This window comes from Selaginella moellendorffii, unplaced genomic scaffold (assembly GCF_000143415.4).
Source record: "Selaginella moellendorffii unplaced genomic scaffold, v1.0 SELMOscaffold_38, whole genome shotgun sequence".
Classification (NCBI taxonomy): Eukaryota; Viridiplantae; Streptophyta; class Lycopodiopsida; order Selaginellales; family Selaginellaceae; genus Selaginella; species Selaginella moellendorffii.
The window spans coordinates 1,440,952-1,463,294 of record NW_003314299.1 but is presented as its reverse complement, the minus strand read 5'-3'; the positions used below and the strand labels follow the sequence as shown (position 1 = coordinate 1,463,294).

At 45.7% G+C, this 22,343-nt stretch overlaps 6 protein-coding genes across 7 annotated transcripts; 4 read left to right on the top strand and 2 right to left on the bottom strand.

Annotated features, from left to right (window-relative positions):
• The first annotated feature begins 8 nt into the window (after nucleotides 1-8).
• Nucleotides 9-1,401, top strand: LOC9659000. The gene is made up of 3 exons (XM_002978795.2): nucleotides 9-444; nucleotides 783-1,043; nucleotides 1,104-1,401. The coding sequence occupies exons 1-3, from the start codon at nucleotides 37-39 to the stop codon at nucleotides 1,284-1,286; spliced, it is 852 nt and encodes a 283-aa protein (XP_002978841.1). The 5' UTR covers nucleotides 9-36; the 3' UTR covers nucleotides 1,287-1,401.
• Nucleotides 1,402-1,465: 64 nt separating this feature from the next.
• LOC9658999 (uncharacterized sugar kinase slr0537) lies at nucleotides 1,466-3,640 on the top strand. Its single transcript, XM_002978794.2, has 5 exons — nucleotides 1,466-1,885; nucleotides 2,113-2,360; nucleotides 2,422-2,539; nucleotides 2,593-2,801; nucleotides 2,864-3,640. Exons 1-5 carry the CDS (start codon nucleotides 1,622-1,624, stop codon nucleotides 3,342-3,344), a joined length of 1,320 nt encoding a protein of 439 aa, XP_002978840.2. The 5' UTR covers nucleotides 1,466-1,621; the 3' UTR covers nucleotides 3,345-3,640.
• A 2,103-nt stretch (nucleotides 3,641-5,743) lies between these two features.
• LOC9658677 (ras-related protein RIC1) lies at nucleotides 5,744-6,933 on the top strand. The gene is made up of 8 exons (XM_002978793.2): nucleotides 5,744-5,796; nucleotides 5,846-5,918; nucleotides 5,971-6,018; nucleotides 6,069-6,116; nucleotides 6,167-6,238; nucleotides 6,360-6,515; nucleotides 6,577-6,680; nucleotides 6,740-6,933. Exons 1-8 carry the CDS (start codon nucleotides 5,783-5,785, stop codon nucleotides 6,831-6,833), a joined length of 609 nt encoding a protein of 202 aa, XP_002978839.1. The 5' UTR covers nucleotides 5,744-5,782; the 3' UTR covers nucleotides 6,834-6,933.
• LOC112349416 lies at nucleotides 6,500-8,751 on the bottom strand. The gene is made up of 2 exons (XM_024683824.1): nucleotides 6,925-8,751; nucleotides 6,500-6,863 (listed from the first exon to the last, which is right to left on the bottom strand). The coding sequence occupies exon 1, from the start codon at nucleotides 8,725-8,727 to the stop codon at nucleotides 6,982-6,984; it is 1,746 nt and encodes a 581-aa protein (XP_024539592.1). The 5' UTR covers nucleotides 8,728-8,751; the 3' UTR covers nucleotides 6,500-6,863; nucleotides 6,925-6,981.
• On the bottom strand, nucleotides 8,747-9,708 carry LOC9658998. The gene is made up of 2 exons (XM_024683828.1): nucleotides 9,444-9,708; nucleotides 8,747-9,259 (listed from the first exon to the last, which is right to left on the bottom strand). The coding sequence occupies exons 1-2, from the start codon at nucleotides 9,606-9,608 to the stop codon at nucleotides 8,828-8,830; spliced, it is 597 nt and encodes a 198-aa protein (XP_024539596.1). The 5' UTR covers nucleotides 9,609-9,708; the 3' UTR covers nucleotides 8,747-8,827.
• Nucleotides 9,709-9,792: 84 nt separating this feature from the next.
• Nucleotides 9,793-11,779, top strand: LOC9658997 (gibberellin receptor GID1C). 2 transcript variants are annotated; one of them, XM_024683825.1, is made up of 3 exons: nucleotides 9,793-10,102; nucleotides 10,208-11,282; nucleotides 11,333-11,779. In XM_024683825.1, the coding sequence occupies exons 1-2, from the start codon at nucleotides 10,064-10,066 to the stop codon at nucleotides 11,246-11,248; spliced, it is 1,080 nt and encodes a 359-aa protein (XP_024539593.1). In that variant the 5' UTR covers nucleotides 9,793-10,063; the 3' UTR covers nucleotides 11,249-11,282; nucleotides 11,333-11,779. The 2 variants fall into 2 exon arrangements, with proteins under 2 accessions (XP_024539593.1, XP_002978838.1); XM_002978792.2 differs by having other exon boundaries at nucleotides 10,208-11,779.
• Nucleotides 11,780-22,343: the final 10,564 nt, after the last annotated feature.

The following is a 22,343-nucleotide window of genomic DNA, read 5'->3' as shown; positions in this document are numbered from 1 at the left end:
CATATACTTTGTGGCGCGCGTTTGATGAGCTAGGCTATGGCGACCGCTGCGATAGGTCTGAATCCTCTTCCCAATCTCTCCCGGACGCCTCCACTCTCTTGCGGCGGCGCGGGCCGATTTTGCGCATCGAGAGCAGCTCTGTGGCAGCAAATCGGTGGCAAATGCGGTGGATTGAGGGCTGGATTCTTGAAATGTAGCAGCAGCAGCGAGATTACGACCGCGACAACGCCCGATTCGTCCGAGGAGGAAGAAGATGGGGATGCTGGGAGCTGGATACCGGTGGTTCCATTCGCGACTCTGCCGAGAGGAGAGAGGAGGCTTGTGAGGCAGGAGAATGAGACGATCTTGCTGCTGTGGTACAAGAACGATGTGTACGCTGTGGAGAACAAATCGCCGGCGGAGGGCGCGTATAGCGAGGGATTGATCAATGCGAAGCTCACACCAGTAAGTATCTATGCATTGGTGGAAAGCATTCTAGATAGCGAGCGAGGCTTCCTTGCGTTCCATTTGCATCGATCATAGCATAGAAATTAGTCAAAGAGTTATCTTTCAGGGATGATCGAGAGAGAGAGAGAGAGAAGAGAAAGTGATGCACTGCATTGTCGATGTAAGTAACTTGTTCTAGAATTTCTAGTCAGATCATCGTGAGGAGAAAAAAAAAAACGTTTTCAAGGCTACGAGAGTGCAAAGCTTTTATCATGCACGATTGCAAGAGAGAAACATCGACTTTGCCTTGAAAGGTCGCTCTAAACTTTGTTCTTCCTTGTGCTACTCTGTTCCAGGATGGCTGCATTGTTTGTCCCTCCACTTCATCAACGTTTAGCCTCCAGACTGGAGAGATCAAAGACTGGTACCCCACGAATCCAGTGATGAAGCTCCTGATCCAACCGACTAGAAACCTCGTCACATACCCCGTCAAGATCGACGGCGACTACATCTGTATCAACACACAACAGCAGGCAGAGGACAAGAAATCCGCCGAGATCGTTTTCAGCGGACAGACATTCGCGGGAAGAACAGCCTCGGATGTTAACATCGAAGAAGTAAGCCTTTCTCGATTCCAAAGTTCCAAGGCGAAAAGAAATCTCTCTTTTCTTCCACAGGTTCGTATGGTGGTGGAGGACGAAAACAAGCGGGTGTTTGGATTCACGCCGGAGAACGAGATCACAAACGGCAGGGCGGCGATGATGGGCTTCTCGGTGCTGCTAGTTTTCGAGCTCGTCACTGGCAAAGGGTTCTTGCGAGGAACGGGATTCCTCGATTTCCTCTACCAGTTCTTCAAGTGATAAGAGAGAACTATGTGAATAGATCGATCGATCGCGCTCGGTCACGAATCGTCCTAGTCGTTTCCATACGCGAAAAAGATAGAATTGATTACTACAACACGATTTGCCGCGAAAAGGTTTAAATTTAAAAGATTCGATGAATCTAGGGCACTTTAATTAGGGCTGGCGACGTGGACGTTTCCCGTCCATGTCATTGGCGGAATTCCAAACGGCCTGCCACGCGGATAAGCTGGTGTTTGTGTTCTTGGAGAAGATTGCCTTTACTTCGCGCTGCAAGGGCTTTAGGTTTTCAAAGGGACTGCGATGGAGGATAGGCTTTAAAGGGAGGGGAAAGAATGGCGGTGGCGTGCGAGAGCAATCCTAGCTGCTTGGCCGCAGCAGGGAATTCGTCGTCGCCATTGCCATCAAGGAGGCAATCGCTGTTTGGCTGGAGGCGGTGGCAATGTAAGCAGCGCAAAGATTTGGGGTTGAGCCTGCGGCGGTCGAGAATGGGCGGATTGTGCCGTAGCGGCGGCGCGGAGGATGGCGATCAGCCGTATGGAGTTCCAGAGACGGCGGTGCCATCGCAATGGGACGTGGTGGGATTGGGACAAGCTATGGTAAGCGGCATTGCCAGGGTTTTGCTAGGGTTTAAGCATGCTTGGTTTGTTTCTTTCTTGAAGTTCCCAATGCTTCTTTTCTCCAGTGCTACACCTTTTCTTCCCTATCCATTGGCGTACGCATTCTCTTCCCTGTGATTGCTATCCATTCGCGTAGTTTTCTATACACTTCATAGAATTCTTGCTATTGTTATCCTTTTTCTCATGTTCTCTTTTTTTCTATGTAGGTGGATTGCTCTGCTATGGTTGGCAATGACGCTCTCGAGAGGCTGCAACTAGAGAAAGGAGTGAGAACCGTTATCGACCACGAGCAACGAGGCAAGGTTCTACAGGCTCTCGACGGCCGGAGCTACAAAGTCTCGGCTGGAGGCTCTCTCTCGAACACACTCGTCGCATTAGCGAGGCTCGGGATGGGAAGGATCAACGTAGCCATGACTGGTAGCGTCGGCAAAGATCCATTAGGCGATTTTTACAGGTAAGTTCTTCGTGCTCGATTTTTATCTCTCACTCACTGTTGTGTGGGTTTTCTTCGTCAGAACAAAGCTCTTACGTGCCAACGTACACTTTCTATCATCCCCGATGGTCAGGGGCACGACTGGAACAGTGATCGTTCTCACAACACCGGATGCCCAGCGAACTATGCTTTCCTACCAGGTGAAAAAACAAAGAACCATGTTTTTTTTGTTGTTAGATCCTTGAAACCACAGGGCATGTCCTCGGTGATTGAGTACGACCAAGTCCTCGCCAAAGCTCTCTCCGCCTCGAGGCTCCTGGTGGTGGAAGGCTACCTCTGGGAGATCCCCCAAACAATCCAGGCTCTCTCTCGAGCTTGCCAGGAGGCTCGCAAGGCCAACGTTCTCGTCGCCCTCACTGCCAGCGACGTCTCGTGCATATCTCGTCATCGCGATCAATTCTGGTACACAAAAGAATCACTCTTTTCCTCTCTTTCTCACCGAGAGCTTGTTTCCTTCTCCCCAGGGACGTGATGGAATCCAGTGCCGACGTCCTCTTTGCAAACAGCGGCGAGGCCCGAGCTCTGTGTGGATTTGGATCGAGCACGAGTCCGAGCTTTGCCGCGCAGCACCTCAGCCGCTACTGCAAGCTCGTGTCGGTGACCGACGGCGCGAGAGGATCGTACATCGCTCTGGCGGGCTCGGTCGTCTACGTCCCTCCATCGCGACGCTGCAAGCCTGTGGACACTTGCGGTGCCGGGGACGCGTACGCTGCCGGGCTGCTCTATGGGCTGCTGTGCAACGCCCCCAACTTGCGGGGGATTGGGAGCTTGGCGGCCAAGGTGGCGGCAATGGTGGTGAGCCAGCAGGGAGCACGGCTGAGGCACGAGGACGCGAACCAGCTCGCCATGGAGTTTGCGCTCCAGCAACAGCAGCAGCAAGCATCGCCGCCGGAGCTCAAGGTCAGGAATGGTGATCTTGAGTCCGGAACTGGCGCCAATTTTTAGCAACTCATTGAGTAAGTCTTTGAGAGCTGACCTCTCTTTTGATCCAGCTCGCCAAGGATGCTACTCAGCCCAGCTAGGTTTCAATTGCGATGAAACCAGCAGTTTAGCAAGTCCAGGCTGGTTGAAAGCTGCCAAGCAAGCAGCTGCTTCTTTCGGAATAGAAGTGGCAGCCAGTGACGAAGATCCATGGAAAATCGAGATGGTTGCTTTGCAGAAGCATGACTACAATCGCGCAGCATAGCTGTCTAATCGATTTGAGGCTTGGCGTTTTCCTACGAAAATAAGCTTTATGACTATTTGCCGTCTTGCTTTCGAAAGCTCTGCCGTGTAACAGTGGATCCTTTAGCGCGAAGCAGGGATTTTGACTGACCATTTGTTTCTAAGTGCAGAGAACAAGCCAAGAAGCTAGCTTTGATGGTTTATTAAAAGTCTATATCATACGTGGAATGGAGCTTTTGGAGATTCATCACATTTGGCGTGCACAATCTAATGGCTGGTAAACTTCGATCCACTCCAATCCTAGTATATAAGACAGTCAAGATTACTTTCTTCTCTTTTCATTTTTTTTTCCTTCTGTTCGGGTGGCTTCATCAGGTCTTGCAAATATCCTTCTTATGACGACAACACAAAGACTCTGGGAAAATGGCCGTCCCTATAGCTAAAGTGTTACGGCCTTCCAATCTTACTCTTGCTCAGGAAGCGATGCTCACAATCTCATGAACTGGAGAGATAATGATTGGAAAGCAAACGTAGTACTGCTGAAATGTGTGATTGTGTTGACTTCTTCAGATTAAATAGTGATATGAATGAATTTTATTGTTGTAATCATCTCTCTCGCGCATATTTTTTTTCTTACACCTCTTTGTGAAATTCTTGACTGCAAAAAGCTCAAGTTATCAAGATGACCAAGCTGGTGATTGGAAGTGATGCCATAACATATTAACCCAAAAAGCATGTATTATTATTCTCCAGTGCTTTGCATTTTCTTCCCTGATTGCTATCCATATTCTTGGATGGAACTCTTCCTCGAGATAAAGATTTACTCATTGAATGAGAGAATGCTACAAATTGGCGCTAGTTCCAGACTCAAGATCACCATTCCTGACGTGAGCTCCGGCAGCGATGCTTGTTGCTGCTGTTGCTGGAGCGCAAACTCCATGGCGAGCTGGTCCTCGTGTCTCAGCCGCACCGCCTGCTGGCTCACCACCATGGCCGCCACCTTGGCTCCCAATCCCCGGCAAGTTGGGGGCGTTGCAACCATAGAGCAGCCCAGCAGCGTATGCGCGCGTTCGCTAGAGATCTTCGGATCATTGAGTGGCAGCAAGTGACGAAAATCCATGGAAAATTGAGATAGTCGAGTTGAGTAGCGGAGTTCTGGGAGGGCAGACAGGATCGCAGAGCTGTCTAATCGACCTGAGGCTTGGCTCCGAGCAGGATTTCTCGAATAAGAGTCTCAAGAATGCCGAGAGGGCACTAAAGTTTCAGCTGGAAGGCCCATTTTTCCTCCGAGAAGGAAAGAATTCTCATGGAACTTCATGACTATAACCATCCTGGAGTGCACTTCTAGAAAACTTCATCGTCCAACAGGTAGCTTGTGTATTCTGCCAGTGACCATTTGTTTCAAAGTTCATAAGCCTTGATAGTTTCTAGAAGGAATTAAGGAATAGTAGCATGTTTTGGAAATTCGTCACATTTGGCAAGTGCACGACTGATATATAATTAACATGTGAACCATCATCTCAAGCTATGAGGTACTTCCTTCTTCTCTTCTTTTTCTTATGTTCAGCCGCAATTACAACCAAAAACAGTGGTGGCTTCCTCCGGTCCTGTACAGATCCTTCTTACGACTACCACACACATGTACTGGTTGCAACGTGCACTCAGTATAATAGCTTTTTTCACGGCTCAAGTCTTGTGGTGAACCTCCCAGGCTTCTTATCTTGCTTTGGGAAGTGATGCTCACTAGATGAATTGTTATGGAGAGAAAAGTTAAAGTTGCTATGAAGGTTGGAAGTTTCAAAAAAAATTGCTATTGGTAATGGCCCTAGTGTAGATCTTGGTGGTAGTAATAAGTTTTCAAATGAGAAATTTGAAGATTGAAGTGGAAGAAAGTTCCATATGAACAGCAATTAGACATGGGTTAACCGATCTTAAGAAATTGGGAAATTCTATGTGAAGGGTGCAATGTGTGGTATAGAGTACTGTTGGATGAGTGTCTAATGGCCATTGACCGAATCAATGGCCATCACCTGGTTTGATTTTCTTTCGGTCCTTCTTTTAAACGTTACTGTGTTTGTTTTTCTCCAAACTTTGCAATTCCTTAATCTGTTTTACACTTATAAATTAATTATAACATGTTTAAAAACATCTGCTTAAATCGGTTGCTTTTGAGTTTAGGGTTCCTCGTTTCACTGCATTTTGGGGCCGCGCTTCTGATCATGAATCCCGAGTAGTAAGCAATTTCTTCCTTTCTGTTCGAGGATTCTGATCTTGAATCGCAGTGACTATTTGTTCAAGCTGTTGCTGATCGGGGATTCTGGTGTTGGAAAGTCGTGCTTGCTTCTGAGATTCGCTGTAAGCTCATATTCTCGCGAATGCTTCTGAATGGGGATGGATTGTGGCACAGGACGATTCTTACCTGGAGAGCTACATCAGTACGATTGGAGTAGACTTCGTATGTATGAGAGGATTCCTTGTTATTTCATTCTGGAAAACTTTTCTCAGAAAATTCGCACCGTGGAGCTGGATGGGAAGACGATCAAGCTCCAAATTGTAAGCCAGAAAGAACTTTACTTCTTCGCTTATGTTCTTCCATCTCTCAGTGGGACACGGCTGGCCAAGAACGTTTTAGAACGATCACGAGCAGCTATTACAGGGGAGCTCATGGGATCATCGTAAGTTCTCTTGTTTCTTGCCAGATCCTTCTCGATTCTTTTCCAAAGTTCTCGATTTGTTCCTAGTTCTTTCCAGTCTTTCCTTGCAAGTTCTTATCTTCTCGACTCTTTGTTTTCTCAGGTTGTCTATGACGTGACCGACCAGGAAAGCTTCAACAACGTCAAGCAATGGCTCAACGAGATCGATCGCTACGCGAGCGAGAACGTAAACAAGCTTCTCGTCGGCAACAAGTGCGATCTAACTGCGAAGAAAGTCGTGGATTACCAAACTGCCAAGGTGACAAAATCTCTTATTCTTTCCGTCTACTGTACAAAGTAAAAATCTTTCTTCGTGACAGGCCTTTGCGGATGAGATTGGAATCCCGTTTCTAGAGACCAGCGCCAAGAATGCTACCAACGTTGAGCAAGCTTTCATGACCATGGCTGCCGAGATCAAAAACAGGTACGTTGGTGTTGATCTTCTCTCTTTCTTTTTCTCGTTTTCTCTTCTTTCCTGTGTAGAATGGCGAGCCAGCCGTCGATGAGCTCTGCAAAGCCCACCACAATCCCACTCAGAGGACAGGTTTTGCAGCACAAGCCAAACTGCTGTTCTTGAGCACCTCCGCGCTTTGTAAAGTTGTAAATTCTGGAGAGAACATTTCGACTTGTTAGCTACGCTGAAAAGAATTCTTTGCAAATAAACTTACTTCATCCAATGTTCCGATCAATCAACCTGTCCAGAGTGATAAACAAAACTCCCTGACTTACTTGTGAAGCACTTTGTACAAATCCTCCCATACACGCTGTGGCTGGCTCTCGCTTAACGACCTGGAAGCTCTCTCCAAGTTTTCCAAACCACGTCCCAAGCGAGCCACGCTCGGAGCCGCCGGAGCCACCTCGATGGCCGACTCAAGCCTGTCACCGCTCCACAAAATCCCAGCACCAGCCGCTACACTTCCTCCCAGCACCAGCCATGGCCTTCCACCACTCGACATCCCTTGCTTCTTCCTCATCAAGCAGTAAAACGCTGTTCGAATCGCCGATAGCGTCGCTCGCTCGGCAGTAGCCACCACGCTATGAGCAGCGGCTCGAGCCTTCCCGGCACTGGCAGCCGATTTCACCACCGCCGAGAAAGCCTTGCCTGGCGTGAGGAGCGGAGTGACCGACTTTGCGATGACAACCGTCGCGTTTCTCTTGATCTGAACGAGCCCGAGCTTGACGAAGGCCGGGGCCTTGAGAACTAGAACCTTGGTGAAGGGAGTCGTCGCAGAAGCCCACCAGGGGAGCGAGGCGATCCCGACCACGGCCACAGCACCACCGGAGCCAACTATCTTCTTCTCTAAGTTTTCGTCACCATCATCATCGCCAACTTTGTCGAATTCCACTACGAAGCACTCACGGGCACGGTCTCGGACGTCCGGAGCCACGGCCGTGTTCCACTGCCGGCGAATACCGGCTATGCTGCTCGCGTCCACCACCGCCACCACCGAGCCGTGAGCTCTCGCTTGCTCCTGGAGGGCCTGGGCGAGAAGAACGTCACCTTGATCCGCGCCGGACATCTCCTCAAACTTTGGAGCTTTCCGGAAGCGTCTGGTGCTACTGTCGGATCGAGAACCGGCGGCAGCGAGTGCGATCCGAAGACCCTCCACCGCGAGGCGAAACTTTTGAGCCCCGGCGAGCTCGGTTTGATCCACAGGCCTTCCCTGCTCAACGTCAAAGAGCAAACTCCGTGCATGCGCCAGTGCCGTGTTCATCCCCGGGAGCTCGCGGTACGCGTCGTGTAGATCGACCAGGAGAGCGTAGAACGACGAAGCATAGGCCGGAAACTCGCGCGAGTCGCCATGATGTCTAACGATCTCATCACCGCTTCTCAAACTCTGGCACAAACTTAGTCCCTGGAAACTCGAGGATGCATCGTAGACTCTAGCAGCAATCTCTGGCGTGACCACCATTTGCCCGAAGCGAATCCGCCCAGCGTCACTCTTTCCCGCATCGTTCTTCCCTGTGCTCGGCGTCTCGAGGAAAAGAAACGCACACCTAGCCTCCCTCGCAGCGTTCTTAGCGCTAAGAGCCGGACCGTGATACGTAGTTCCAAAGATGGACCGCAAAACTTCCACCCCTGCCTTGCTATCGAAGCTTTTGCGCTGCGAGCTATCTAAGAAACAAGCCCCGATCACCGCCAGAGAACTCGTTGGAATCCTCTCCTTGCCACTCTCCTCCTCCGACCGAAGACCCGCGAGATCTCCATTTCCTACCTGTGCTACCACCGCTCCCGGCTTAATCGCGCGCACGACCTCCGCGGCATCCAGCGCCGATCGCTCGGAAAGAGCCTCGGATGCGAGCAAATAGACCAGACCTGGCGGTGCCCTCGTCGATTGAATAGCCGGCGCCTTGAGCAGCGTGACAAATCTGCGCGTGGACTCCGCGATCGCGGCCAAATCGCCGTCGCCACCGGCTGGATCGGAGCGCCAGAGGAGGCGGCCGAGCCATGGAATCGGCCAGGGCGCCATGGGAGCGCGCTCATCGCCATTGGACCTCCATTACAATCCTATCTAGGGTTTATCCGAAGAACCCTAATTTTCGTTTTTGGGATTCCCTTGGGAATCTATTTCACTTCGCGGCTTGGATCGTGGCCACGAAATTCGATGCCGCGAACGCGGCCGATCCTCCCAGCACGGACACCGCCGCCACCACGGCCTGGAGCACGACGAGCGGCACCGAGTTCTCCGGGACGAAGTAGACGAAGGCCGGGCCGAGGAGGAGCAATGCGAGCGCGGTGGTGAGGAGCGCGCCGGGCGTGGATGGATCCGTGGCGGCGGACAGGACGCCCAGATCCTCGGCCTTGGAGAGGAGCCCCAGCTTCTCAATGGAGGAGAGCGTGAATCCCAGGTTCTCGGCCGTGGAGAGGAGGCCGGCCTTCTCGGCCTTGGTGAGCAGCCGGAGCTGCTCGATCCGCGAGAGGAGCTTGATGTTGGGCGAGTCCCCGGATGCCTTATCCCGGAACTTGGCGGATTTGTCACCGATCGACAGCACCTTGGCGACCTACAGGAGTTCCAATCCATGAGAATGCTGTTCGTGAGCAAAAGAAAATCACTCTTTCGAGCTTGGCTGATGGAATGGATTCCTCGCTCGCTATCGTTCTGGATCGATTGCTCCCTCGCCGCGCCTGGATTGGATCGCGCTTGCTCGCGACTTTCACTCTGGGATTGTGGATTGGATCACTTACTCTTCTCCTGATGGTACGATATCCCCCGGCTCCTCCTCCGGCGATCGTCCCAGCGGCCGCTCGCACCACCAATCTTCGATTCCGGCAGCATTGCGATGGAGGAAGCGCGACGCCGGGGCGAAACATCGCGAGATTGGACGAGAGCTTCGCCATGGAATCGGCCATTGCCCTCTCTCCCGCCACACCTTCTATTGTGTGGCTCTCATGCCTCTAGCGCTATAATTCGAGATTATTCCATGGAAGATTCCTCTCTTTTCATGGTGGCATTGTTAGGGCTTATAGAGGCTACAAGGCGCTAGCGTCCAGATCGATGCAACACAATAGGCCTAGCAGATCTACAGGCGAGCTACTCGGGGTCGATCGAATCCAATGCTGCCAAGAGTACTGTGGGAACGATTGGCTGGAGTGATTCAAGCGGGGGATTTTCTCGGTTTTGGCGTGCGCGATGATCCAAATTGTGGGGCTTTGTGAGGGTCGCAAAGGGACGCGATTGGCGACGGATTGGAACGCGGCTGCGAATGGATGCCTAGGACTCGCCGCGCTCTTCGGATCGTCACGCCATGGATCTATTTAGAAAGCCGCCAAGCGCGTTCTAGCAGCTCCGCCGCGGGGTTTTGGAGATGAATTCCTGTAGCAAGGCGATTCTCAAGCCCTCGAAGGTGAGATTTCGAGTTTCTTGAGAGATTTCTTCGTTCCTTGAGAGATTTCTTTCGTTTCTTGAGAGATTTCTTGCGTGATTCCTTTATCGCGATCCCTTCTTCCAGGATGTGGTGCCGCTCAGCACCTGGATCCTCATCTCCAAGCTCAAGGTGGAGTACATGCTCACGCGCGGCGCCGACGGATCCTTCAACCGCAACCTCGCCGAATTCCACGATCGCAAGGCCAGCGCTAGCCTCGCCCCACACGACGGCGTCGCGTCCATGGACGTGACCATTGATCGCTCCTCCGGCCTTTGGTCCCGGATCTTCCTCCCCGCCATCGCCTACGCCCAAGAAGAGCAAGCAAATCGCGACGACAAAGTGCCCATAATCTTCTACTTCCACGGCGGCAGCTACGCGCACTCCTCCGCCAACACCGCGCTGTACGACATGGTGTGCCGCCAGCTCTGCCGTACGTGCCGCGCGGTGGTCATCTCCGTCAACTACCGCCGGGCGCCGGAGCACCGCTGCCCGGCGGCGTACCGCGACGGCCTGGCGGCGCTCCGGTGGCTCCGGCTGCAAGCCGCCCGGCACGTTGCTGCCACGTGGCTACCGCCGGGGGCCGACCTCTCGCGGTGCTTTTTAGCCGGGGACAGCAGCGGCGGTAACATGGTCCACCACGTGGGCGTTGCGGCGGCTACCGCGCGGCACGAGCTCTGGCCGGTGCGCGTCGTTGGGCACGTTCTCTTGATGCCCATGTTTGGCGGCGTGGAGAGGACCGCGTCCGAGAGGAGGCTGGACGGGCAGTACTTTGTGACGGTCAAGGACAGGGATTACTATTGGAAGCTCTTCTTGCCCGAGGGGGCGGACAGGGATCACCCGGCTTGCAACGTTTTCGGGCCCGGCTCGGACGCGGAGAGGGTGCTCGGGGAGATTCCAGTGCCAAAGTCGCTGGTGGTGGTGGCGGGGCTGGATTTGACGCAGGACTGGCAGCTGCGGTATGCCAGGGGGATGGAGAGATCCGGGAAGAGCGTGGAGGTCCTTGTGCTCGAGGACACGCCGGTGGGTTTCTTCATCTTTCCAAACACCGAGCAGTACTACCGGGTGATGGACAAGATCCGGGGGTTTGTGCGCGACGAGCAGGAGCCCATGGATTCCTCGACGTGAAGAGAAGTGGAGAGATTCATCGCCCGCTCGCCAGGTACTTCCAAGTTTGTGTGGGTGTTTTCCTTGGATTGATCTCTTGTGTAGGAAAGAGAATAAGAACACGGCCTGAAAGAAGAGGAGACTTGGGATCTCCCGCTTTCAAGCTTGTTCCAAGACTTGGAAGCTTTGTTTTGGTAGCTTCCAAAAAGAAAGTATAGACGGCGGAGATTGTCGCCATCCAACGCTCCAGATTCAAACCTTTTGGATGGACACGGTGTTCGTCACGCTTTCGCGGGCGCCGAGGCATTGGATCGCTCGAAGTGTTTGTCTACAACAAGATCGTGGAGATTGGAGCAGGCAATCCATGAAATCCCGCACAAGACTCTGTCTGTGCTAGTTGCGTACGCGCAGGCCGGGGATTTTGAGGAATCCACGGATGCTCGCAGCATATGCCCAATCTCACAGATATCTTAATTAGAGAGAATATTCCACGGCCAGGAGGATATTCTTTCTCTTGCCGAGAGGATATTCCACTCTAGGCATTGGACTTTTGATTCTCTCTCTTGTGTCTCTCACTCTGTAGCAAACAAACGCCATGCCACAGCAATCAGATGCGCTCTGGCACTGTATGTAGCTGCGTACGGAAGAGCGAAGTCAAAGTCCACTTTTGCCCAAATGCACGACTTCGTATCGTGGACTGCCTGGTTGGCAGCATTTGCCCTCCCAGGGCATCTGCTGGAATCTAAGCGGGTTTTTGACAATATGCCTTCAGAACGGTTTCTGGCGTTGAGGGATTCCATGTTGTGGACTGTCGCTCAGTGTCGCATCTGGGGCCAGGCGAGTTTTCAACGCGATCCCCGAGCCAGAGGAATGCAATACGTGCGGCCTACAACTGCAGTGCCCAGCTCTATCACCACGAAGATCACGGAAATATCCTGATGTGTGCTTCGTGGTCCATCTAATTGCCTGCAGCCAAGGAGGGAAGCTCTATGCTGCTAGATCTTGCTTCATATCCATCGCCCTCGACTTTGAAATCCCCCACTCGCAGCAGCACTACTGCTGCATGTTGTACCCTGTAAGAGTAGGCGGACAGCCACCTGGCTGACATATCACGCTATCGTTCGGGTTCTTGCACAAACTAGACTTCGAATGGAGTGGATTAGCAGACAGCGAATTTTCCTCCAAATTCACCGCCACCACCTCCGGTATTCGAACTAACAGTTGTGTTCAGCATGATTCGTTTTCTTGCAGTGCGGGCAAGGGTTGTATATTCTGGTCGTGCTGGAAGAACTCCCACTGGAATGCGACAGTTCTTCTTGCCTGGCCTTGCTGTGGTGTTGTGGGAAGAAGTCTTAGTCTTCTCATCTGTTTTGGACGCACAAGGCAGTGTTATGTAAAGCTGTCAGCTGCATCGGAGGAGGTGGGAAAGGAGGGGGGAAGAGGAGGAAGCAACTCGGGCCATCTTGCTCCGCTGAAGGAGACTGATCTTTTAAGAGTTTCAGACCTGCTACCATAGGAGCCGAAGCGAACCGTTGCAAAATGTCCTCTATGTATTTTCGTTGATGGAGAAACAGAGAGCCATCTGATTGGCAATTGACCTGAATCCCAAGACAATAGCGAGCTTTGCCAAGGTCTTTCATCTCGAAATGGGAAGAAAAACCTTGCTTGATCTCTGCAAGGAAGGTCAAACTGTTACAAACCAGTTGAGAGTCGTTGTGATGTAGATCACATCATCTCCCACTTATTTGTAATAAAGATTTGCTTAGAGTGCACGAGAAAAACGCTTTTGAGGCTTGTGTAACTTCCAGACGTAACTCTATTTGCCTCGAATTTTGTTAACCCTCCGGCTGCTCCATGTAAATGTCCACTGTTTTATTTTATTTAGCTGTAGCAGCCTCTTCTTGATTCTTCTCCCCTGGAACTTCGCTATCTGAATCTGCCTGTGTTTTTTCCTCCAGCTGTAGCAGTCTCTTCTTTTTTCTTTCCCACGGTGGCAGCTTTCTCGTCCTCGCTATCTGAATCGGAAGTAACAGTCTTCGTCTAGCTCTCCATTGAGGAAAGCTGTTTTTAAATCCATCTAGTGAACATGCCAATTCTCTGCTGCAGCAAGCGCGAGCAATGTTCAAATTGTTGTCAGCAGCCACTTGAGAGTAGCCTTTTGTGACTAACGGCTTTCTAGCGCAAGACAGCAGCTTTCCTTTTTCCCTGTCAGGATTTCCTGAAGTTCCACTCTAGCAAGTGGTTAAATCGATGTGGATTCCAAGCATCAAGCTTAACCCAGACCACGCTTTTGATGAGGAATATCATTAAAAACAAGAGAAGCGCCTCCTGGACAAGCTAAAGTCTCCATAAGATCTCCACAAGCCTTACAGGGATGTCTTGTACAGCTGCGAGCATGGTCTCAATCAGCCGTGGCGGTGTCTTGGTGGGAGCGCAGATGGATGAAGCCCTCGAATGACCTGCGGATCTTTGAGACTCTCCGGCGCGGACTGCAGCCACTCTACCTTCAACCAGGTCTTCCAAGATTTGCTTGACAGCAGCAACATGTGTGGCAGGTTAGTTAGGGTTCTTCGACAAACTGTGGTGAGCAGGTTCCTTGACAATCAAACATTGGCAAGCATTTAAACATATTTTTCGGTACTTCTGAGATATTCTCTATAAGTCTACAGAGTCAAGCTTGCAACTGGGCTCTCGACGGTCACATACTGGCTATTGTTTTAGCCTTCACACTTCTGGAGCAGCAAGAAGCAGAGCGTTGTTACCTGCTCCATCTGTGAGGCAGTACATTGCGGCAAGTTCTGCATGCAAAGAGGCCATCTGGCATCGCCGCCTCCTCAACGACATTCCTTTCCTGGCCCAACGCCAATCTACTGTGACAATCAAGGCTACATCGCCTCGAGATTAATTCCCAGACGAAACACATGGACACAACACATCACTTTGACAGGACTAGTTTGAAGATCAGGTAGTCTAGCTTAGCTACAGCCCCACACAAGACATGCCTGCAGATGCGCTTACAAAACCATTGTCCACGTCGAAATTCTCCCGCAGCGATGGGTGTCTGCCATGGTGGACATGTCACGCTGGGTGTCTGCCATGGTGGACATGTCACGCTGGGTTTTTCCATGTGATATAATTCAAGCATCTGGAAGACACCCAAGGTGTCATCCAGGGAATGCGCCGAGGCTGTGGATTGATTTTGTTTGCTTGGCGCTTGCAACTGGGAGCTTGGGTGGCAGGGAATGTTCTTGGCAGTCTACATGTCTTGAGGAGATTCTTCCATGTAGGAGGACTCTGTTGGCAAGCCCAAAGAATCCCATAGCAGCCAGCAGTTCATATGCAAATATAGTGGTTTTAATGACCTTTAAAATGTCTTTTCTGCCTCTTATAAAAATATTTTAAGCTCCTAGATCTAATTCTGACAAATTAACAATTTATAATCAGAAAAAAATTCTTCCATTTCATCATCCTTCTTCATTTATTATTTGTCTATAGATTTTATAAATAGTTGTTAGAGTATTTAGTGGATATTTCAAAATATCACCAAATATTTACTTGATATCAAATAATTGTTACAAAATCTTTAAAGAAAGATATTTAGTATATTCAAATTGTGAGTCCATGGAATATGGAAAGAGAATACAAGAAATGTGCATATCAATTACCCCAAAAACTCTAACTTATATATAAGAGCAAATACTCCGAATTGAAACCAATTTAATGGCAACCAAAATCCCACTATACTAATATTAATATATAGCATTATAGTTATACACTTAGACCTTATATCATCCCCTCCTCTTAAAATGATGGAATACTGTCAAGGTTCTTTTATGGATGGGCTGGGATTTAGAAGAACATTAAGAGGAAGCATCAATGGATTTGTAAATGGTGTTAATTGTTCTTGATCCTTTAGTACAAAACATTTTAGCCACTATACATGCACAATTTTTGGAGGATCAGCTTGCTAGATGTCATGCCAAACCTCATAAACCATTAGTCCAATTTACTATAACATTTGATATGGACTTTTCTACTGAGCAAGGAACTCTTTAAATAAACCAAATACGATAAAATGGGGAAAACATACTAACACCAAATCATTCATTTTGTACTCCGCAAATGAATAATAATGGAGTTGTAATGCTATTATTGTTGAATTTGTATACAACCTAAGTATTCGGCAAACTCTACTCAAACAAGTGGAAGAATGTTTGTCAAATATTGATCCCATGGCTTAGTATTGGCAGACCATGGCAATCGCAATGGTAAACCCAACTCTATTGGCAATATTATGTTATAACCATATAAGAATTTATATAGTGAAGCATTAACAAAATTTTGCACCCCTGTGATATACGTATACTAAAGAGATGGCAAATAATCATTCCAATTTGAATATTAAAAGTTCACATACTTTGCAATCATCCCTTTAAAGGTTCAAACAAGCTGTTCTACCAAATTGTTTGATTGTGGATGATAAGCATTCGTGAAAGTGTGGCATATCCCCAATCAAAATGTCAAAATATAAAATGCCTCAACCATAAATGCGGGACCATTTTTCAAAAAAACTCCACTCTAGACAAGAATGCTAGAACACTATTTGATTGAGGAGGAAATATCTAACAGCAATTGTAAATGTGCTAGCAAGAGCATCACCTTTCACCCAGCAAGTCAAGTAGTCAGAAGCACTAATAACATACTCATTGCTAAATTTTAATTGTGGAAAAGGTCCTATCAAATTAAATGTCACTAACTCAAATGGACAAAAAACTACAATTAATTTTAATCGTCCTTCCACAGCCCAAGGGGGAGTATTACAAACTTAGCACCAAATGCAACTATGCACATACTAGATAACATTACGTCGCATCTCCAGCTAATAAAAAGACCTACACAACTTCTTAATCACATGATGATGTCCCAACCAAGAATAGAAGAATTATGGTAGGCATAGAAAAAGTGTAGAATAAAAATAGAAAGCACCATCAATTGTAAATAATCATCAAGATCCATCCCCAAAAAATAAAGAAGACTATCCTTAAGGTGATATTGAAAATGTAAATTTTAAAAGGGCAAGTCATCAGCAAGTGATGCAAGATTTTTAAATCTATCTCGAAATTTTCAAATTCATAGTTTAATCTTTTGAGCCTCACGAATCTCGTTAAAAGAAGGTAAATCTTACTTTGCACCTTGTGGACATTAAATATTAAGTATAACAACCATCGATGGCACAAATTCCTCATCTAAAAAATCCATAAATACTACAACAATAGGTTGTCAAAAAATGAGAAGAGAGTAAGAACGGAAGAAGAGCTGCAGAAAGGGCATCAATATTAGCCATAGAATCCTTGGGAAATGAACACCATCAAAATCATATATCTGAAGCTTCAAAGCCCACCGAGCAATATAACTAGTGGCATCAACTTCCATTGAAACAAAACCATCTCCCACATGAAGTGGAGTTAAAGGATGTGTAACAAAAAGTGGAAGAGGCGACATTTCATAATATTGTACCCAGCGAAGGGCATTGTCAAGGGTGGCAGAAACAAGTGCATGCACAACTTTTACCAGATATTGACAAAGTGCTAGCCACAATATTCCTAGCTTGATCCGTTGTGACATATTTGGCTTTACACAAAACAAAAGGCTTTAAAAACAAATGCCAAATTGCATCACCACCCTAGATTGCCCTTAACAAAGATGATGCAATTATTAAAAGGCATCATCACAATCGTTAACATATCCAAATGTGAACTTGAACACATCCGAAATAATACTTCAATCCTCACGAGTAGGTATACTTAAACCATTATACCATTATAGTGTCATCCCTTAGAAAGACATGGGAAACTCACACAAATGTTGAGCATCATCCTATGAATGATATGTGGCAATTACCATGAAGTGATTGAATCAATGGTACACATCATCCCTAAGATTCCCACGGAAGAATTTTAACCAAATATGAAGATTAGTAATAAGAGTAGAAGGAATTGTATTATGTGTCGTGAATGTTACTATCAATTGAGTTTAGGTGTTCAATTGCAACCACATAACATCGAACAATTGTACCAACTATTACTCTAGAGTCAAAAGATAAGTAGGTTGTTGCTCTACCATGAAGATGAATTAAAAAAAAGAGCAAAAGAAAAAAAATTGAGAAAGCAATAAGAAAAAGGAGATCTAGACAAGACAATGCAAAAGTTAAATTTAAACCAAAATCCCAAATTCTAGCACTCATTAGGGACAATCAAAATTACCCCTCATTTTCATCAATATTAGTGCATGGAATATGGAAAGATAATATAAAATATATATCAATTAGCCCAAAAACCTAGTTTATATATAGAAGTGAATGGTCCAGATTAAAATCAATCTAAGGGTAATTAAAATCCCACAATGCTAATATTAGTATATGGCATCATAACTATAAACTTGGACCTCATAAAGTTATATTGAAAAACTTTTGTTATAATTTTATCATTTTGTTTGCTTATTTAAGTTTTAAATTGAAATTTAAAAATTTTATATTTATAAAACTTGACTTATTTCAAAATGTCTTCAAAATAGGCCAAGATTCGAGAGATTGGCATTTCCACGGCCTTGGCCCTGAGGCAGCCTACCTCCTCGAGCAACATTTGGGCTTGGTGCTTTTCCTTTAGCCCCAGATGCTCCTCCACCACGGTTGCTCCTCACTCCACGAGCAGCACCTCCTTGCTGTATGCCACTGCCCCGAACTCGTGTTAAACCCTACAGCTCCTCTTTCCCCAAAATCAGTTGCTCCTCCTTCCTCTACCGAATCCCCAACAAGATCTAACCCTAGAGCGATGACTGCTATCGGCTCCCCCACCATAAAATGCTTGAGCTCGCGGCAAAAAACTGAAATGCCCTAATTAGGGTGCTGGAATCTTTAGGGAATCTTGGAGATTCCTTTTAAAAATATTTTAAGTTTAAAAGAACCCCCCCCCATCTTTTAAAATTGGTCTGAATGTTTTAAAAAGTGAAAACATTGTGTTAAAGTTAGCACTATGTGCGAATCAAAATGTTTTAAAAAAATATCCTAAATTTTAATGTAAAGTAATTTACTTTATTTTAAAACATAGTGCGAATGTATTCATCACTTAAATTTAACACATTTCAAGAATAAAGAGCAAGTGCGAATGGCTTCAATTACCTTTTAATATGTAGCTTTAATTCATGAAACTTACGTGTTTATGTTAATTTTAGGGCATTGAACAAAGCTACTATCTGCAATTACTTTCTTACTCTGTTTATTAATATTATTCTGGATACGGTTATGAGAAGACATATATATAAATTTATAAATGTGTTTTTAGGTTACAATTAAATTTAGATCAATACAAAAGATTAGTTAAAGACGTGTTTTTGCACTTGAATTTTTAAATTCTATTATTTTCCCTATTTAAACTCAGTCATTAACTACCATTAGAGGTAAATATTAATCCATCATTTTTAAAAAGTAAATTTAAATATTTTTATTTTAATATATTTTTAAAAAACAATTATTTACATAATGGAAATAATTAAATATTTTTTACATGCATTATATATTAGGAGTTGTTTATTTTAAATTTATTTTATAAGCTATATGAATAAATTTTATTAGATTAGTTTTTACTATAAAATTTTAATTATAAATATATAAACAATCATTTAGTACTTTAAGGCTTTGTAACCATATATTAATGTGTAATATTGTTATTAATATTTTTTTGGATGAGCATCATTATTGCAAAACTATAAGATTTTGTTAAATGAGAGTTTAGATACATCAAAATTAATTTTAGAGTTGTGAAGTATTAATTATATTTATTTAGTAATTAGATATGATTTGTAGTAACAATATAGTTTATAGATTTTATTTTTAACTCTGGAGATATAAATAAAATGATATGCTACAAGAGTCAAATATTTATTATGAGTTCTTTTTATAAATTTAATCTCAAAGATACTTCATTCTTTATATATGGACAAAAGCATGGATTCATCACTTATAACTATTAAAAAGTGTTGTCTAAATTTATGCTATGTTTTTTTGTTTGTATACACAAAAATGTTATTTTATAACACATTCACATCACTTTTGGTAATGTTAAAGTGTATGTGGTATGGATGGGTTTTATATGCCTTGCCACATCACAAAACTTTCCACATTACTTTTAAAATAAAAAATTATTTAAGTGATTATTAATTTTTTTTATAAGTACTTTATAGAGAAGTATAAAAGTATGGTTTTGGTACACATTATTAATGTTTAACGTGATAATGTGTTTGTGAGTAAGGGGCACAACTGTACTATACTAGTAAGTGTCTGAAGTTTGAGGTAAAAATAAAAATTGATGCTTATAATCTAGTTTTGCATTTATTGGGTTGGAATAGTCTTATTGAAATATATATATGCCAATATCCATGTTTGTTTGTGATAGTGTACATTAGTATTATATTTTTCAACCCACTGCAATAAAGTACCTCATGCTGTAAGCATGCCAAACATCTCTCAAATTAATTAATTGATGATGCTTTATAGTAAAATTCATTGTTTTGAGATACCTTGCACTAGATTTCCATCCAAAAGTGTTAAATACACTGTAAATTTAGTGTTTTTCTACTTAATGGAACACATGAGCTTTAACTGGTTATAAATTGATAAACCACAAATAAACACTCCTTTGCAACCTTCTCATACATTTGTCTAAGTCCATTTCAATTTCGTTGAACTCATCCACCCAATGATTAGAAAGAGAATATAATTTCTTTATTAGTGCAAACTTAAAATATAATCATAATCTTCTTAAATCTAAATCCAAAAGTACAACATTACTTTCTTGAGTGTCATATTCTAGACATGATTACCACTATCCCACTCCTTAAAAAATATGTCACCACTTAACTACCATAATGCTGTGCATAATAGCATAATCTATAATGCAATTTGACTACATATATTTAGTGCATTTTTAATTGACTAATCACCTACTCAGCTACAATCTTAGTATACTGCATATAGTTGTAGTTGAAATAGTTGTCTTTGACAAACTTCACTAGAAATGAAGTGAGCATCCCTACAGTAATACCATCTACACAATACCTTCCTCGCTATCACACTCACTCTCTAAGCTCACCAGTTCATCCTCCACACCATAACATTTGGGGCATTTTAGCAAACCAAAAATGTGACTTGGATATCCCCTTCTGCACAGTTAAGCATGTTGATATCAAAGCATCGGGGCACTGGTTTTACATGCCATTGAGATTGATTGATTGTGACCTCATAGCCTCATAGCCTGGAATGGAATGAAAATGCCAAAGAAAAGATTTTCTGGAAGAACTTTGAAATTTATCTATCATCATGTTCCTCATCTCAGCTGGGTGGTAGAACACATATCCCATCTCAACTCCACTCTTTCGACTTGGCCACACAACTTGCAAGCATTGATAAATTTGTTGTTCAGAGTACTGGGCGAGATGTTTGAGCCTCTCACCACTGTCAATCTTTGGGATGTCTGCTCCAGATCCATACTAATTGCCCATTGATATGGACCCAGAGAGCACTCAAAGCGCTCTCTTTTCCTTCGTCGATCTGGAAAAATTAGCTAAGCCGTAAGAAGAAAACAGAAGAAAAACAGACATACTTCAATGAATTCATATCCTGGTGCTTCAAGTAAGTCGCATAAGTCAAGTGTGTCTATGTGTGTGGAGAACTTACCACCAACGACCAATGTCACGGATGCGCTCTCGATCCATGGTGAGATCTTAATACGCAGAGGAAGGAGATACGAAACAGGGCTTGAGCTGGATTCCCGAGCTCGCTTGGATACTGGGACGAGATGTTTGCACCCACTAAGTTTGTGCAGCTTATGTGATCCTCATTGCCACACGTCGGGATGTCCACGGGAAAATTATTGACCAAGAAAAGCAGATTTTTTATGAATGGGCGGAGCTCCCCGACGACGAATACAAACCAGATACTCCCATGACGTGGGCTCCATTGGAAGTGCCAAAATGGAACGCTACGGACTAACCAAAATATGCCGTATCTACACCAGTTCCCCTGCTCCTGGGACGCGCTGTTCTTCCGAAACACTTCTACAAGTACATGGGCAGCCGCTATACGGAAGATGCCAAGGCGAATCCCATATGGAAGAAGTTTCTCATTGATCTCATGTAGCCAGAGGGAGGATTTCACTGTATTCTTCCAGCACAGAGGATGCCAAGGCGAATCCCATACAGATTCCGACGGCAAGCGTCATGGAAGAAGTTTCTCATTGATCTCATGTAGCCAGAGGGAGGATTTCACTGTATTCTTCCAGCACAGAGGATGCCACCACCTAACTAATTGCGCTAAACATGTTCAATTTTTACAAACCTAGCTAGGTATGGGGTGGCGAGAGCAGCGGGAGGTGGATTTCCCAAGGGGCGTGCGGTTTTACCCGCTTGATCGCGGGTTTGGGCCACAGATTCATGTTCAGGGCGGCTTGTCTTGTGCTAGGATGGACAAGAAGTTGTCTTTCAATCTGGTGAGCATTGTTGATTGAGTTTGCTGTTCTCAAAGGTGATCGCTGCAGAACTTGTTTCAAGAATTGCAAGTGGGAGATGAGAAAATCCACGTTATTGTATCGGATGGCTATCGTGGAGCCCGACATCCACGTAAGTCATTTCTTTCTTACACTGAACTCTCATCTGGGCTTTGTTTCGCAGTGGCAAGAGACCTGTGTATGTACAGGTTGGGGCTGTTCAACATGTATTTGTCAGACGCCTTTTGCACTGGCAACCTGAAGCGTTCCATTGAAAGTCTCTTCCGCAGGTAAAAGGCTTAAGTTTGTGTGATCCATACATGATGGGTATATCTAGAGTAAAGCAAGGGACGCAAAACAGGATCCAGGAGCTCATGCAAGTCGAAAAAGACGAGCGGGACTGGGAAAAGGAAGACGACGAGGTCGAAAGCATCCACACAATTCGGGTATTTTCTTCTTTTGTTTTTCGTATTCGATGTATTTTCTCGTTGTGTCAAAGGAGGATGAGTGGCTTCCGGAGATGCACTCGACAGTGATTGCTGTCAAGGGGAATGTCGTAGCAGTCGGCGGGCCTGGCG